We start from the raw sequence: 16,466 nt of genomic DNA on the forward strand, positions 1-16,466 counted from the left end.
GACACTCCTCGGACATTTCTAATATAAGTCTACCCACTAATCTTGAAAATAATATGAATACTATCATGACAAAATAGTAAAAATCATTCCAATAATGACATAATTTCATATTCTAATTCATTTTAGAACAACATATGGTATAGAAATTATAAATGAATTAAAGTTTTATAATACTATTACTGAATAGATATATAAAAATAAAAATCTATATTTATATGTAACACTGTTCACGCCGTACCTGTATCCTACTTTTTAAAAAATTTTACGTGTCGAAATATTCGTATCGTATCATGTCCGTATCCCGTATCCGCGTTTGTGCTACATAGGATAGAAGCAATCCCGCTTTTGAACCTTTTTTGGGCCACACTTCCTCACTCTCATTTTTCATTACAATTTCTTTAATTTTTTTTTCTATTACCATCAACAAGAAACTCACACACTCGTTTTACTACTTTGGAGAGTCGAACCATCATTTTGTTCACTGTTATTAATTTTAGCTGGTATATTTAATGAATAATATTAAATCATGTAAATATTTAAACTTAATGATTAATTCAAGAGAAAAAAATAAATAAATAAATTTCCCGTTAAGAGAATTTTGATTTGCTATTAAGCTAATATACGCTCGAACCCCCACACAAGTGGATCTTAAAGCCAGGATGGGGTGCGTGTGGATAAAACGTGGATTCCATCCGCCAATCACAACGCAAAGAAATCTAAACTCCCTTTTGGGCTCTCCAACTCTGTCCCCACAACCAAACAGGGTCACTACTTTCCCACATAAGCCCCCCGTTCTCTCTCTCTCTTCACCCAAACAATAATAACTAAAAATAAAACCAATCAAACACACAGCGCACCTCCTTTTTGAGTCCTTCCAAAGATCAAACCATCCTCTCAGAACACCCCCATCCCCATAAACCCTTCTCTTCCCCACCTCCCATCCTTTCTCTCTCCTCAAAATTCTCTCTCTAGAACCTCGTGTTAGGGTTTTGATAGCATTTCTGGCTATGGCGGTTTCGAGTGCGTTTGCAGGGGCCAAGCTCGAGACTCTCCTCCTCGGCAACAATTCCTCAACGAGGTCGTCGCCGTCTCAAATTGGGGTGTTCTGCAAACCCACTCGGACCAGAAGAACCCTAATTCAAAGAGGATGGGCTTCTTTCAACCCCACAATCAGGTCTGAGGTTGCTTCTGATGTTTTGGTTCAGACTTCTGACAAGATCGACACCAACACGGCTTCGTCTTCCAGCCTCTCTGCTCTCGAACAGCTCAAAACCTCCGCTGCTGATCGTATGTCTAAATTTCTCTTCTTTTTTTTTCTTTTTTTGTCTATATATTTTGTAATTCTATTCGATTGTGGAAATGGGTTTTGAATTTTTTTGGAGATGGAATGTGCATTCCACTTCAATTTTTTAGTTTTATTTTACTTGACTGTTTAATTGATTTTTATTTCTAGTTTTTTCGTTAACTGATTTAGTTCATTGAGTTTTCATAATTTAGATCAGTGTATCAGAAAATTTGCAAGCACCAACAAATAAAGATAACAAATAAATGAAAGAATATCATAGCTTTACATAATTTTTATGGGTTCCAGCAATTGGTTTGGGTGTAATTTTTTATTCTATGATTTGACACTAATTTCAAAGGCCACTGGTTTCAAATTATTTGGTGCAGGTTATGAGGGTGGACTGTTCTTTTTAGATTATAAATTTTAATTGGAAAAGTTCATGTTATTTATATTGTGAGGCCTTTCAATTTAAGATGACAAACTTTTGTGTTTGTGTTGTGTGAATTGTTGCTTCATTATCATTGATTTTCCTCTTATAAAAATCAACAAATTTCTGGAACCCACAAAAATTATAATTTTTGTTTCTTATTGATTCTGTTCAAAGTCAAATGTCATATTTGTACCCATCCCACAATTCTAAAATGACAAGTATAACTAGGTATACCTATTCTCTATTGATACGGATCCGTCGTTTGAACCTCAATGCTAATTTTTGTTTGTTATTGATTCTGTTTAAAGTCAAATGTCATATTTGTACCCATCCCACAATTCTAAAATGACAAGTATAACTAGGTATACCTGTTCTCTATTGATAGGGAATCTGCCGTTTGAACCTCAATGTTTGCTTGAACTAACGTTTTTCTACTCCATGGGGCCATCTCTCTCGCCCGCGCAGGATCTTCTTTTTTAGACTTCCGGAGGTTTTTTTTTTTTTTTCCTACGAACATGATGTTTTCTGATTGCTTCGGTTGTATAATCCATATGGATCTTTCCAAGTTCTAGACTGCATTATTCATAAGTGATTCATTCTATGAATTATTATAAAATTAACCTAATTAAGCTTTTCCTTCATTGATAATTTATTTTATGTATTTTGCTAGAATTACTTGAATTTTTTTTCTAGATTAGTCTTTTTCTGAAACTTCTAAATTCATGCCTGTCAGGATATACAAAGGAAAGGAGCAGCATTGTGGTCATTGGGCTTAGTGTTCACACTACACCTGTTGAAATGCGTGAAAAACTTGCCATTCCAGAAGCAGAATGGCCACGAGCCATTGGGGAGCTTTGTAGTTTGAATCATATAGAAGAGGCTGCTGTTCTTAGTACATGCAACAGGATGGAGATATATGTTGTGGCATTGTCTCAGCATCGTGGAGTCAAGGAAGTTACTGAATGGATGTCAAAGGTGATTTTCATTTTCCCTTTGGTCCTATCTTTATTTTAGCTGCAATTTGAGATTCAAATGGTACATTTTTATATTACCATATCAGATTAATAAACCATCTCATGAAATCATATGATTTAATCTTCCATGATATAACTTTTGCTGCAGTGGAAGGCATTTTGTGCATAAGCATTGTGAGCTAGATGCACCATGCTATGGGAAGGGATGGAGCCAGCATAGACCTAGGGGACAGGTTCCCCTGGGCCCATGTTGGCCCATTCAATTGTTTATATATTCATATATATATATATAGACCTAGGGGACGGGTTCCCCTGGGCCCATGTTGGCCCATTCAATTGTTTATATATATATATATATATATGAATATGAGTATAGTTATAGAAATTTACATAATGCACCCCCTGAAATTATTTTTTTTAAAAAATACTTTATAATTCCTTCTTTCTTTCCTTCTTACTCTTCTTCTTTAATTTTCTGTTTAATTATCTTCAAATAAATTTGTATTCCCTTTTTTCAATCAAATCCTAAATTTGTCTTGTTGAGCTGTTTCTAGATTTTTTTTTTTTTTCCTTCTTTTTTAACATTTAATATGCCCCCTGAGCCAAATTCCTGGCTCCGTCCCTGGGTATTGTGTTGAATGAAATCTTCTCATGCATTCATAATTAGAGTTATTTTGACTTAATTAAGATATTAAATTTTCAGATCTTATTTTTGGATTTTTTTTTTTTTCCCCTCCCTTTCCTAATTATTGTGACTATCATTGTTAATTTATTTGTATTTTTTCTTGGCAGACAAGTGGCATCCCTGTTTCTGATCTTTGCCAGCACCGATTCTTGTTGTATAACAAAGATGCTACACAACATATCTTTGAAGTATCAGCAGGCCTAGACTCCTTGGTTTTAGGAGAAGGTCAAATTCTTGCTCAGGTTAAACAAGTTGTCAAAGTTGGGCAAGGAGTTGTAGGATTTGGGAGGAACATTAGCGGGTTGTTTAAGCATGCAATCACTGTTGGAAAGCGGGTTAGAACTGAGACAAACATTGCAGCAGGGGCGGTTTCTGTTAGTTCAGCTGCTGTGGAATTGGCCTTGATGAAGATGCCTGAGTCCTCACATTCTAGTGCTCGGATGCTGGTGATTGGAGCTGGCAAGATGGGAAAACTTGTAATCAAACACTTAGTAGCAAAAGGATGCACGAAAATGGTGGTTGTAAACAGAAGTGAGGAGAGAGTTGCAGCCATCCGCGAGGAGTTGAAAGGTGTGGAGATAATCTATAAACCACTAACTGAGATGTTAACATGTGCTGCTGAAGCTGATGTAGTTTTCACCAGCACAGCATCAGAAAACCCATTATTTTTGAAAGAACATGTAATGGATCTTCCTCCTGTTGGTCCTGATGTTGGGGATTTGAGGCTCTTCATTGATATATCTGTTCCTAGGAATGTGGGTTCCTGTGTTACTGATGTTGAGACTGCGCGAGTTTACAATGTGGATGATCTTAAGGAGGTTGTGGCTGCTAATAAGGAGGATCGGCTCCGAAAAGCAATGGAAGCTCAGTCCATTATTGCTGAGGAATCTAAACAATTTGAAGCCTGGAGGGATTCACTCGAGACTGTTCCGACAATCAAGAAATTAAGGGCATATGCTGAAAGAATCAGAGTTGCAGAGCTAGACAAATGCTTATCAAAAATGGGTGATGATATCTCAAAGAAAACTAGAAGGGCTGTGGATGATCTTAGCCGAGGTATAGTGAACAAGCTCCTTCACGGTCCAATGCAGCACTTGAGATGTGATGGGAGTGACAGCCGGACCTTGAGTGAGACCCTTGAGAATATGCATGCTCTTAACAGAATGTTTAGTCTTGAGACCGAGATATCTGTTTTGGAACAGAAGATCCGAGCGAAGGTGGAGCAGAACCAAAAATAAGCGTCAATGTATACTTCTTTCAGACCACCCTTGTGTTTCCTCCCATTTGAATAAGAGGAATTGTTCGCCATTTTTAGGATTGTCACTGTTGTAATACTCATTTGAATCGATAAGGAGGAATAGGTCCCTTGGGAGGGATCTGTCCCATTGATTTTAGTGTTTTCAGAGATTTCTTTCTAACTTTCTTTGGTTGGATCTGTCAACCGTGTTTTGTAACTGGTCATTCGGCTGTGTAATTGGAGGTATTATGAGATCAGTCCATGTATCGAATCTCCAATATGTTGTCTACTTTTGAAATGTTGTTATATCTTGTAATTAATTTCGATATTCAAATCGAGGCTCAATGTATGTTAATTGTATTTGGTATTTATAAGTAACTCTTACCCCCTTAGATTTTCTATGTTATTCTAGAATTACAATTTTTCATTAGTTTTTTAAGGTTTCTTTAATAAAGTTACCATTTCTATTATTTTCTCGTTTTTAGATATTTGTATACATATTTTTCACATGTCCGGTCTCTTAAGTTTTCCTTCTAAAAATTTTTAAATTCTAACTTGCATAACCATGTTCAGTGAGTGTTGAAAATATTTTGGTGTAAGAAGAGTGTATATGATGAGTTTGAAGTGTGATGTTTTGGAGTGGAAAGACCTAGGGACAGTGGTAAACGTGAAGTTACCTTAAAAAAGAAGGAAAAGTTTTAATGATAATGAAGGTTGCGATGTTAATGGCTTGTTTAAAGTTTTCGATTTAGGCCTCAATCTGTTTTGGTGGGTTTCAACTAAGCCCAAAATAAAAAAAATTTACTCGATTTGGGACCTCAGGTTGTTTTCCCATCCTTTTCTGGTCTCAAGTTTTCTGATTTGGGTTCCATGTTTTCTTCTATTCTTATCGATGTTCCTATAGAAGATCAAATCGGTTTACCGGCTTGGATACACCGGTACCGACTTTCTACTAGGGGATGTGTCGTTACTCCGTTTTTAGCATTAGCAATTCCAGCAAGTTTATCTTTGCCTCTCTTTTCTTTTGATCCAGGTATTGTTCTAGTTGTTTTATTCTCCTTTTTGGTGCTAAATTGCAACTTGTGTTGTTTTGGGTCCTGCCCTCTGTACTAGACTTCCTTTGTTTCTTTCCATCCGAGTGTTACCTCTCTATGGGTTTCCATGACGGATCTACGACTCGGTAGTAATGAGCCTCCTTACCAAATCATGGAGTTTGAACTACGGATGGGGGTTCTAAGAAACCTTTCAATGATGGGCAAGCTTTTGGTTTATGGAATGTCTAATGCTTTCTGGGATTGGTGGGGGTTTGTTATAGCCATAGGTGTCTCCGTTGCTCAAGTATCGCAGACGAATATGTCATTGTCACCTTGGGTTTCGGCAATTGTTTCATGTATTCTATCAATGAGGAATACTGTGCACTTGTCAAAGGTAATTAGAAATTAGTCACTTGTGCGTGACGGACAAGCTTTGCTTTTAGGGCTATTATTAGTTCACGTGGCCCTAACCCTCTGCCTTTTCTGGCTTTGACAGTCTACTTGGTCAGTGCACCATTTTAAAGGATTGTCTTTTCATGTTATGTTGTGGAGTCTACTTAGTGCTACTTTTAATAAGTTTGTATGTGATTTGATCCACCGTCTTACCTTAACAAGGGATAACTCATGTATTGTTTTTATAAGATGTTAAATGTTTGTCGGGATAATAAAATAAAAAATTTATTATGGACAATTTTAGTCCACCCAAAATATATATATATAAGAGAGAGAATAATACAATTTGAAAAAGATATAACAAGCATGGCCGGATTCATAAATTGTTATTGTACTGCTTAAGTTGGGCAACACCCTTTCTCGTGCGAGTGATCAGACAGTACAACAAGTGTTGCATGTATTGCATTTAACGCATCACTCACATATGTAATGTAGACCGGACTCGCACTTATACTGCAGAAGATCCGGACTCTTTTCTCAGCCTCGGTTTTGACTTGATCTGACTATTCAAGTGTGATGATTAGCTTACTCAATCTGTCAATATATTATGGTCAGATACACCTTTTTGATAGGACAGGAAGGTTCCTTCCAAGTACTGGGCTTGGGCTGATATACCTTGTTCAGTTGGTTTGGCCGTGGCAGATATGTCTTATTGTGATCACTGACCCAAACTCTTTTTACAACAGAGTCTAGGTTTCCTAATTAGCCCACTGGGCTGGCTGGACTTCACTATATAACCTATCCCTTCTCCTCAACCACATATGCCCATCTCTCCTCCGGACAGAAGATGGTATGCATAAATGCTTACGTTGAGATTATTTTTTTCCTAAGATAAATTTACACACAAATAACTAATAAAAAAAGAAAATTACACTTATAAATACATACTTATACTTAAATATGTTTCGAGTGGGACGTATGTTTATCACTATAAAAGCTCTTCATCTAGTGTCGTGTAGGTTTGAATTATCGACTAAAATAACATTGCTATAATGAATAACGTATATTTTAAGTTAAAACAAAAAAAAAAAAAAAAAAAAAAAAAAAAAAAAAAAAGTGAAAGTAACAAGTGTGCGTGCAAGTTATCATTTACTAAAATTTGTGCAGATACCATAAGGGAATCTGGAATATGATACTAGCTTCTAAGAATGCGCCAAAAGGTAAATATTATAAGGGGGTTCAAAGGCTCTTTGTACTTACCAGACAAATGTGTGTTTTCAGGAAATCAAAAAATACGTCCAATAACGAATGATTCCTTGTCCTTCTACTTCTTACTTCTTCTTTTTTAAATCAAGAAATTTGCTATTTAAAATCAATCAAACATCGGAATAGTCAAATCGTATTTTTGACCATCTCATGTTTGCATGTGAAACATGTATCGACAGGCCAAAAACGTACTCGGTTTGGTCTCCGACCCTCTCAAGTGACTTCAAAAAATTATTTTTCTTGTACCAATATAAAAAGAGAATTACTATAGATTTAGCATTTCTTGCTTAGTTTTTCGTTTTAAATTTTTTTTTTATATTATAATAATGACCTTTAATATATATATATATATAGAGAGAGAGAGAGAGAGGAGTAAGAGGCACCAAATACCCTGATACAATTACTCTACAGTATACACTCATTATCGGTTCAAAGGGTACTTTAAGGCCCAACCTCATACAACGAGGAGGAGGAGGAGAATGGACGTTTTCTTCAATGTAATTTCATAATCATTTGAATATGAAAAGTTCATAATTGTAGAATAATTTGAGTGATTCTGTATAACGTACATGGTACATCATTATTCATATTTTATAAATAATAATAATAATAATAATAATAATAAATAATTACTACAAATAAAATGTTCTCATTATTTTATCCGTTTGACATTATTACGAAGTCCTGAATCATTGGTCCCTGCTATCATTAGTTGACACGATAGTAAAAAAAACATATGACTCTGATACGTGGTTAGGTTTGAGGGGGCATGATGCTGATAAAGACATGCGGCATTGTCTATGGCAGACCAAGGTACGCTTGAAGGCAGTTTGCTCCTGTTGGCTTAGCATATTGGCCGATGTTTCTAGCAGTTGAGGATGTCAACTACACATTGGGATGTTCATTTGCTAATAACCCTACACGGTTGAGGGTGTCAACTATTATGAGGGGGCAATCGAGAAAGGATCATGTATGTTGTAGGTTTATAATTGGTTCCCGTGGCTAGATGGTTGGACTAGTCAACCAACATTGTTGTGCCTGGATGCAGACACATGCAAGACAGTTTAGAATAATAATTTAAGAATTAAATTCGGTAAATATTAAATTTAATTTATGTGAAAGAGATGGTGGGTGTCGATGTTTGGTGACATCATATGATGGAACCCACTGTCTCACTCACATAAATTGAATTCGGTAAGTGGCGAATTCGATCCCTAAATCACTACTTGGCAATTTATAAACAGTATTTTGAGAGGCCCATATAACCACGTGTTGAGGGTTGTGTTTGGGCAGAGTGTGCATTGTGCACACCGTGAGTGTTTAACCCTTAGTTCGAATTTGTGTCCTTTTCATTCATTGTGTGAATAATATTAAAGGTTGAAATTGTTGTTTTATAAACTACATGTCTTGTGCAAGGGGCATAACTGAGTTGGTAGGTAGCGAGAGGTAAGTCATTTGTGTGCATTTTGTGTGAGTTTCGCCGACACATTATATTTTCTCATACGCATAGATATTCTCATTCCGTCAAAGAGAATCACCTACTTAAAAAAATAAATAAATAAATAAAAACTTGCTGTGTTTTGATGGAGCATGAAAAATAATTTAATAAGTCCTATAAAGACCATGACCCTTTTTTTCTTTTTCATTTTTTTTTTTTTTTTTTTTTTTTTTTTTTTGCCTTTGATTGTACATGATACTTGATCCTACAATTCTTACCACATTAAAGCTTAAACCAGTTGCTCAACTTCTCTTGATTTTCTTTTTGTAAAATAAATTTAAGTGATGTAACATTTTTTTAATCGAAAGTAATAAAAATAAATGAGTAATATTTAAGAAGTTGGACGTTTTGTATTTTATATTTTATGGTATAATTAAATTAGAATAATATAAAGAATAAAACACAATTAAATTTATCAAACTGAAAATGCAAAACCATAAAAATGTTTGCATTCTCAAATTAACAATATTTTTGTAATATATATTAGATAAATATTAGATTCCTCAAACTGTGTTACAATGTGTTACATATAATTCAGATGTCGGTTAAAATTGCTCAAGAGTACGGTAGCAACGATTCAAAGGGACGGGTGGTCCCCACGTAATCACATGATAACATATGCATATGTAGTCATTTATTTTTCTCAGACACCAGACTTCATTGATTGATGAGTGTGGGCCATAGGTAAGAACTGGGGAATACGAAGAAGGACGGTCCAGATTGCATCAGACGAACAATCATGGGTCTGCAATTAGAGAGATCAGGGAGTGTGTTACATAACGATCATTTAAAACACTGTGGAAATAGCTGTCTTCGATTACCCACGTAGAAACAGGCTGATTCAGTGCAGTACAAGGACAGTAATGCATCGGAGGGCGATAACGATAGATCGATAAATTAAGTCTTACGTGGGGTCCATGCCCACGCATCATTTGCGATGCTCCTGCATGTAAATAATACACGACTGTTTTTTAATTAAGGAGTATTCCTCCTTTGTCCCAAAAATTAAAAAATAAATAATAATAATATTAATGGATTTACCTTTCTATTTTTGACCGTCTAAAAATAAAATAAAAAGCGACTCATTCCAAAATTTAAAGTATTATTTTTTAATATCACAAATTTACCTTCTTTACCTTTGAAGTTATATACGCATATGTACGCCATATAAGAATATAACTGAAAATTCATTTCTTACCGTGCTAACAAGAAAATATTAAAAATTACCCTCTTAAAGTTAAGTCCGAAAAAATAACATTTTTTTTTGTGGGTGGGAAGAAAGGAGATTTTTTTTTTTTTGGCCTACAAATCCATCTCTCTCGGTAACTTATTTTTGAAATTGTTCATATGTAGACATGTTTATGTAATCTTATTTTCATTTTCAAGAAGTGGAAAACAATTTCTAAAAATCCTCGAGAGACAATTATTTTGATGACATGATACTACTACAAGAAGGTTATTTAAAAGGAAAGTAAATAGATATCAAAGCATGAACAAGAAAGAGAAAGTAGGTAAACATAATACATGCATTTTATTTTATTTTTTTAGGGATTATTACATATATATATATATATATATATATATATATATATGGTGTTAATGGCCCATATTTATCATTTGATGGAGTCAAAGTCTCATAATTTCGAAAAAATGGAGTTCATCAAAATACTGACGTGAATATGAAAAAAAATCGTTCGTTTCTACATAAGTACCACTTTTAGGCACATAAGCATTACTTTTTGTGCACGCATGTACCACTTTTGGTGTATCAAGTACCACTTTTATTTTAGGCATAGAGATACCACTTTTATTCATATGGGTACCACTTTGTGTGCATCAGGTACTACTTTTTTGTGCAGCACAAAAAGTGGTACCTGTATAAGAAGTGGTACATATGTGTCTAAATGTACTATCTCTACAGGGTTAAATAGTTTTTTTCTTTATTTTTTTTGAAATTATGAGACTTTAATTTTATCAAATGATAAATATAAATCATTAACACCATTTATACTTAATAATCCCTGTTTTTTAAAAGATAAAAAAATGGTCTGCTGAAACCAAACTTGAAGCATCAGCGATAATTCAGTCACGTTCATCTCTCGCTCACACCTACGTTATGCCTTTGACACAAGGTATCCTCCAATAACAATTTTTTATTTTCCGATGAAAATTGAATTATGAAAAAACAGTTCAAAATTGAGTTAAAAAAGAAATTTAATATAATAATTGAGAAAGCACTATACAGGGGTGGATTTTTATTCTAACTCAATTTTAAATATTAATTGAAAGTATGCCAAAAAAAAAAAAAAATTGAACAATCACTTTTCAATTGAAATGGCCTACATTGTCTCCCAAATAGACTTGTAAAAGTGTTGTGTTCCCAAATCAAATAAGAGCCAACATTAACTTGTCTTGCAAGGGTAGCTCTTCTCTTATATTCCCAGTAGCTTAATTAGTAGAGCATTCAGCTTCCGAAGTGAAAGGACAAACAAAATAATGAGCCATCATTTTCTCAATTTGAATTCAGAGTAATCTTTTTTAATCTCAACGTTATTCAGCTTCCGAAGTGAAAGGACAAAAAAACAAAAATAACAGAAATAATAAGTAAAAAAAAAGATAATGAGCAATCATTTTCTTAATTTTCTTAATGTAAATTCAAAGTAATCTCTTTTAATCTCAACGCCATTCAGCTTCTGAAGTGAAAGGACCAAAAAAAAAAAAACAACAAAACAAAAACAAAAAAACAAAAACAAAACAATGAGCAATCATTTTCTTAATGTGAATTGAGAGTAATCTCTTTTAAACCCTATGAATACAATTACAAGATCACACACTCATTTTGCATTACAAACATGTATTCAGAATAATCTCTCTTAAAACCGCCGGTGTGACACAATTATAATATAACATGTTGGTTCTAAACCTTTTGAAACCGCTTGTGTGATTGAGGATACCAAAAATGGTATGGGCCGGGCGCGATCCAGACTGTCAAGAACGGATCGGACAAGAGCAACTGCTACGAACCAAGTCTTCAATGGTCAGGCCCAAGACCAGAAAATCGTATTGGAAGCCCGATTTCGAATAAAGGGAATTAAGCCTCTAACCAAGAAGAGCCCAGAAAGAATAGCTCAATACAAAGAGTTAGTTAAAAAACTTCTAGAAGATATGTAACAGTCTATAAATAAACTGAAAATAGAGGAAAAATGAGTTAAAAATTATTTAAAGTGTAGAATTATTCTTTCCAAATTTAATGAGGATTTATTTTGCATCTTCAATGACACAATGATAATAAAAGCCTTTAGACTTGAAAAACAAAAAAATATACATAAATATTAAGAGTGACAATTCGTGTTCATGAGTCATAATCGAGTCGTGTCGTGTCAATGTAAGAGTATTATACTAAACAGGTAAATCCAAACCCAACTCATTTAACAATCATGTCATGATCCCTCAACACTAACCCAACCCGTTTATTAAACGGGTAAACTTGTTAACCCATGACATGTTTATCAAAAAGAGACATTTAATATTTAATCAAATAATTAAAAAAAAATTATTACAATTAACCCAAATATTCAAAATAAGAAAGAAAAATTATAAGGTATAACTTTAACATGATACAATTAAGTAAACGAGTTAATCATATCAATACGTTTATAACCCGAACCCTTTTAAGATCAACCCAAATCAATTTATCATATTCGAATCGTGTTAATGGATCGTTTCATAATTTGTCACCCCAATAAATATAAAGGGAGCCATCAATGTTTAAGAACTTTCTAAAGTTAACGGTAGGTAGTATTTAGTATGAAACCTAAAAAATACTAGTTAAAAAAAATGAAATATGATCACAAGTGACCCAAAAAGTGAAACAATAAAAATTGTACACGGATAAAATAACTTCATAAAACATTTAGAAATTTACCTAAGATTAAAGAACTTCATTACATATTATATTTGAGGATTAAACCCTTCAATATAAATACTCTGCTCTCTCTTTTGGGTCACTCTCCCCGGAAAGCTCGGGACCTCCCGGTACCCTTGTCGCTATTATACACCCCGTTTTCACACACCTTCAATCTCTTTCTTTCTTTTTTTTTTCCTTTTTTTGGTTCTCAGTGCTTTTTACATTATCATGTGGAAACAAGTTAGGACTGTTTGGTTTTTTCTTTTAAAAAAAAAAAATTCTGTTTTCAAAACCCTAAAAATTGGATATTATTGAGAATTACAAAAGACTATCCAAATCAGTTGAATTTTCTTACTCTTTTCTATTTTTAAGTTTCTGAAAACTCCAAACCCGTCCTTAATTACTTTGCTCACTAAAACCGAGCGTTTTCAAATCCATGCAAGTCGCTCACTCGGTTCAGCGACTTCTTCATCATAGCCATCTTAGCAAGTCGCTCAGCCGCTCTCCAAGCCGAAGTCGGCGTTAACGGCTCACCATTCTCATCAACAAACGCCATCTCCCTTTCGTTCACTCTCCGCCGTTGGATCATCTGCTGCTCCATCTGATGTTGATACTGAAGCCGCCACTCTAGCCCAGCCAACTCGGCCTCCAATCCGCGAACGTACTCGTCGGCCGTTATCGAGTTCGACTGCATCAGTAAAGCTCGGGCCGACGAAAGAAGCCGATGAGCACTAGACACCTCATTGTGCTCAATTAATCGCCGAGCCTCCGCTATTGCTCGTGTAGTAATGAAAAGATTCCTCAACCGCTCGATCTTCGGGGATGTTGATCGAACGCCCTGTGGTAAAGGCACAAGCAAACTCTGATCTCTACCGTTGATCACCTCTTGGGTGGCCGGGTCTTTGTAATTACATCTAACGGACAGTACATGATGGCCCCCAATAGCCGAAGATGGGACTCTTAGCTCAACCAGTAATTCTCTTTCCTCCTCGGCGTATAGGTCACCTAGCCGAAATGAACCCGAGCTCAGGACTGTGGGCCGTCCATTACACGAATAGACGGCGGTGATTTCCGCTGGGTCTGACCCAGAGCCGATCCCGAGCTGTAGACGAAAATCTTGCACCACCACACTCAATAATCCGCCAACACATTTAGCAAATGCATCCTCAACCGGCTCGCGGCTGTAGTTGGAGCTGGCTTTCTGACCGAACCCGAACGTGTGTACGGGAATTTCAATATGAGCGAAGCGAGTGGATGACACGTGGGAACGATCACCCCGTTGATTCGGATGGCTTGTTTGAACCCGCTCATCCTGCCCGTCTGATAAGAGCATGATGCTCGCAACTGGGTTTCTTTCGCGGCGGTCTTCCAAGACTTTGGTGGCTTTTCTTAGGGCATCGCCAACGCTTGTGCCTTGGCTGCAGCCGAGACGATCAATGATTCGCCGAGCCGCGCGCTGGCCTTGTACAGTCATTCTTTTGAGAGGTAACAATCTTTTGGGGCAAGCCGAGAATGCGACTATGGAGAGCCGATCGGACGAGCCTAGTGATGAGATGACTAATCTCATGGCTCGTTTAAGCATCTGAAGTTTAGCTCCGCTCATGCTTCCGCTGACATCGAGCACGGTGACTAAGTCGATGGGCGCACGACACGACGGGTCCAGAAAATGAGCCGTGCTGCTATTATGCGCGGGCGGGGTCGCCGGCGGAGGAGGTGGCGCTTTGAGTTTCAGAACCACCGCATATGACTCGTGAGTCTTTCCGGCCGAAACCACGGCCACCTCCGGCATCACCTTCACCTCCACATTCTGGAAATCTCTGCCGCCATTGATGGAACAATACTCATCTCTGGAAGTTGAGGAAGGGATCGGATTCACAAAGAAGCCCTGAAACTCTTCGATCTCCTCGGGCACGGTTTCGGCTTCTTCGTTCTCGTCCGCCTCCGGTATCGGAACGAATCGGCCGCCGGCCGTCGGCGACAGCAACGGCTCGTCGTCGTCATAGGCCTTGATTTTGATATTGGCAAGTGTTGGCTTTTCCTTGTTTTCTTCTTGTGAATTACAGGTGGTAGTTTTGGGTTCGTCTTCTTGTGCTTGAGGTGGTTGTTCAGACTTGTGGATGGCCAGTAAAGGCACGTCTCGCCATGCGGATTTGCAGACTGGACACACCAGAGTGCTCTGCTTTCTAACGTGCGCCGCTATGCAGGGGAAGTGAAAGGCATGAGAACATTCCGCTGTGTATATCGCCATTCTTTGACCTGTCTTCATGCTCTGCGAGCATATTCCACAGTTATTCTGCAGAAACACAACAAAAAAAACCAAAAATCCCTATTGCGTCAAATCTGTTTGTCACAATGTCCCAATGAATGAGCACTAAAACATATATATGTATATGTGTGTGTATATATATATATTTGTAAAATAAACTTACTTTGGTGAGACGAAGACTGTTTCTGAAGATTGAAAATGGAGATCTGGGCGAGGATGGGTTGGAACCCAGGAAAGTCCTAGGGCTTTTGGTGGTGGATTTTGGTGTGCTGGTGGTGGTTTTGCAATGGAGGTTGGGGCTGATGAGGTTCTCGCCAGCAGAAGATGTTTGAACAGAACTGGTTCGGCAACGCAAGGTAGGAGTAGTACTGGACACAGACTGAGATTGAGATTGTGATTGAGTAGTACTTGACACAGACTGAGATTGAGATTGTGATTGAGATTGCAATCGAGGTGTTGATGGGTTGCTTCCACCAGATAAGAACCCTAATTTGGCACAGATTCTAGGAGTACTCGGAGACTGGTTTTGAGAGCTCTGTTGATGCTGTTTTTGTTGTTCTCGATCTCTAGGGACCGTCGTGCAAAAAGCTCGTCTCCAACCAGTACCCATCTCACCCAAATGTGAAAAACACACACACTCTCACCAACTCTTTACAATACAGTATATATATCTATATCTATATATATATATATATATATATATATGTATCTATAGTTTTTTATAGAGAAAAAGTGGTGAATTCATGATGGGATAAAAAGGGGTTTTGTTGGGATGGATCTTGAGAAGCTAACATTGAAGACAAAAGGGTGGTATTATATGATGGAGGTGAGGGAGACGACGAGCATGGGATCAAATGAAGAAAGAGATGGATAGAGACAAATTGATAACAGAGATATTGAGAAAGATAAACAGAGAAGGACCAGCTCAGACCTCTCTTCGTTTTATTTTTCACTCTTTCTATAATATATTGGTTTGATGTGTATTGGGAGCACCAAAAAGATCTCTGCAACTAGAAAGGGATTGAGATCTGCTGCTCTCTCTCTCTCTGGGTATGAGATATAAAGACTTTTTAGCCTTTTTCTATTCAAACTTCTCTTGGAATAAATGAATACTGGTACTAATATATATATATATAGTTATATATTTTTATATTCATATATGACTAATGCTATTATGAATTTTATCTCATTATTGTTGTCATGGACTCTTTTTTAAATTATACACAAAAAATAGATATATATTTTGTACAAGTGATTAAGAGAGTTGTGGTCACAACTGTGCAAACTCATTTTTTTTTATCTTGTGATTTCTGCGAAAGGTTCACTCGAGGGACAGTAATAATTGTTACTTTAACATTTTCTCGTATAAAGATGATATTAACATAAAAATGGGATCAAATGCCTTGTTTATTACGAGAGTTGTGCATTTAAGACTGTGCAAGTTCAATTTTTAGATCATATGAGAGTAATAATTGTTACGCAATATTTTTT

At 36.4% G+C, this 16,466-nt stretch overlaps 2 protein-coding genes across 2 annotated transcripts; one reads left to right on the forward strand and one right to left on the reverse strand.

The window, feature by feature from the left end:
- Window positions 1-769: 769 nt before the first annotated feature.
- LOC132274073 (glutamyl-tRNA reductase 1, chloroplastic-like) lies at window positions 770-5,003 on the forward strand. Its single transcript, XM_059775232.1, has 3 exons — window positions 770-1,287; window positions 2,449-2,690; window positions 3,482-5,003. Exons 1-3 carry the CDS (start codon window positions 1,008-1,010, stop codon window positions 4,610-4,612), a joined length of 1,653 nt encoding a protein of 550 aa, XP_059631215.1. The 5' UTR covers window positions 770-1,007; the 3' UTR covers window positions 4,613-5,003.
- Window positions 5,004-12,692: 7,689 nt separating this feature from the next.
- On the reverse strand, window positions 12,693-16,060 carry LOC132274074 (E3 ubiquitin-protein ligase WAV3). Its single transcript, XM_059775233.1, has 2 exons — window positions 15,139-16,060; window positions 12,693-15,002 (listed from the first exon to the last, which is right to left on the reverse strand). Exons 1-2 carry the CDS (start codon window positions 15,583-15,585, stop codon window positions 13,122-13,124), a joined length of 2,328 nt encoding a protein of 775 aa, XP_059631216.1. The 5' UTR covers window positions 15,586-16,060; the 3' UTR covers window positions 12,693-13,121.
- Between the last annotated feature and the right edge of the window lie 406 nt (window positions 16,061-16,466).

The sequence above is a fragment of the Cornus florida genome, unplaced genomic scaffold (genome assembly GCF_030987335.1).
Source record: "Cornus florida cultivar Cherokee Brave unplaced genomic scaffold, ASM3098733v1 CherokeeBrave_3.0.0_Hap2_Chr09, whole genome shotgun sequence".
Lineage (NCBI taxonomy): Eukaryota > Viridiplantae > Streptophyta > Magnoliopsida > Cornales > Cornaceae > Cornus > Cornus florida.

What these genes read in the sequence shown, in the direction of transcription:
- LOC132274073 (XM_059775232.1), top strand. Translation starts at nt 1,008, where the DNA reads ATGGCGGTTTCGAGTGCGTTTGCAGGGGCCAAGCTCGAGACTCTCCTC. An exon ending in CAAAACCTCCGCTGCTGATC is followed by an intron (nt 1,288 to 2,448) that starts GTATGTCTAAAT and finishes CATGCCTGTCAG; the next exon opens with GATATACAAAGGAAAGGAGC. An exon ending in TTACTGAATGGATGTCAAAG is followed by an intron (nt 2,691 to 3,481) that starts GTGATTTTCATT and finishes TTTTCTTGGCAG; the next exon opens with ACAAGTGGCATCCCTGTTTC.
- LOC132274074 (XM_059775233.1), bottom strand. Translation starts at nt 15,585, where the DNA reads ATGGGTACTGGTTGGAGACGAGCTTTTTGCACGACGGTCCCTAGAGAT. An exon ending in ACAGTCTTCGTCTCACCAAA is followed by an intron (nt 15,003 to 15,138) that starts GTAAGTTTATTT and finishes GTGTTTCTGCAG; the next exon opens with AATAACTGTGGAATATGCTC.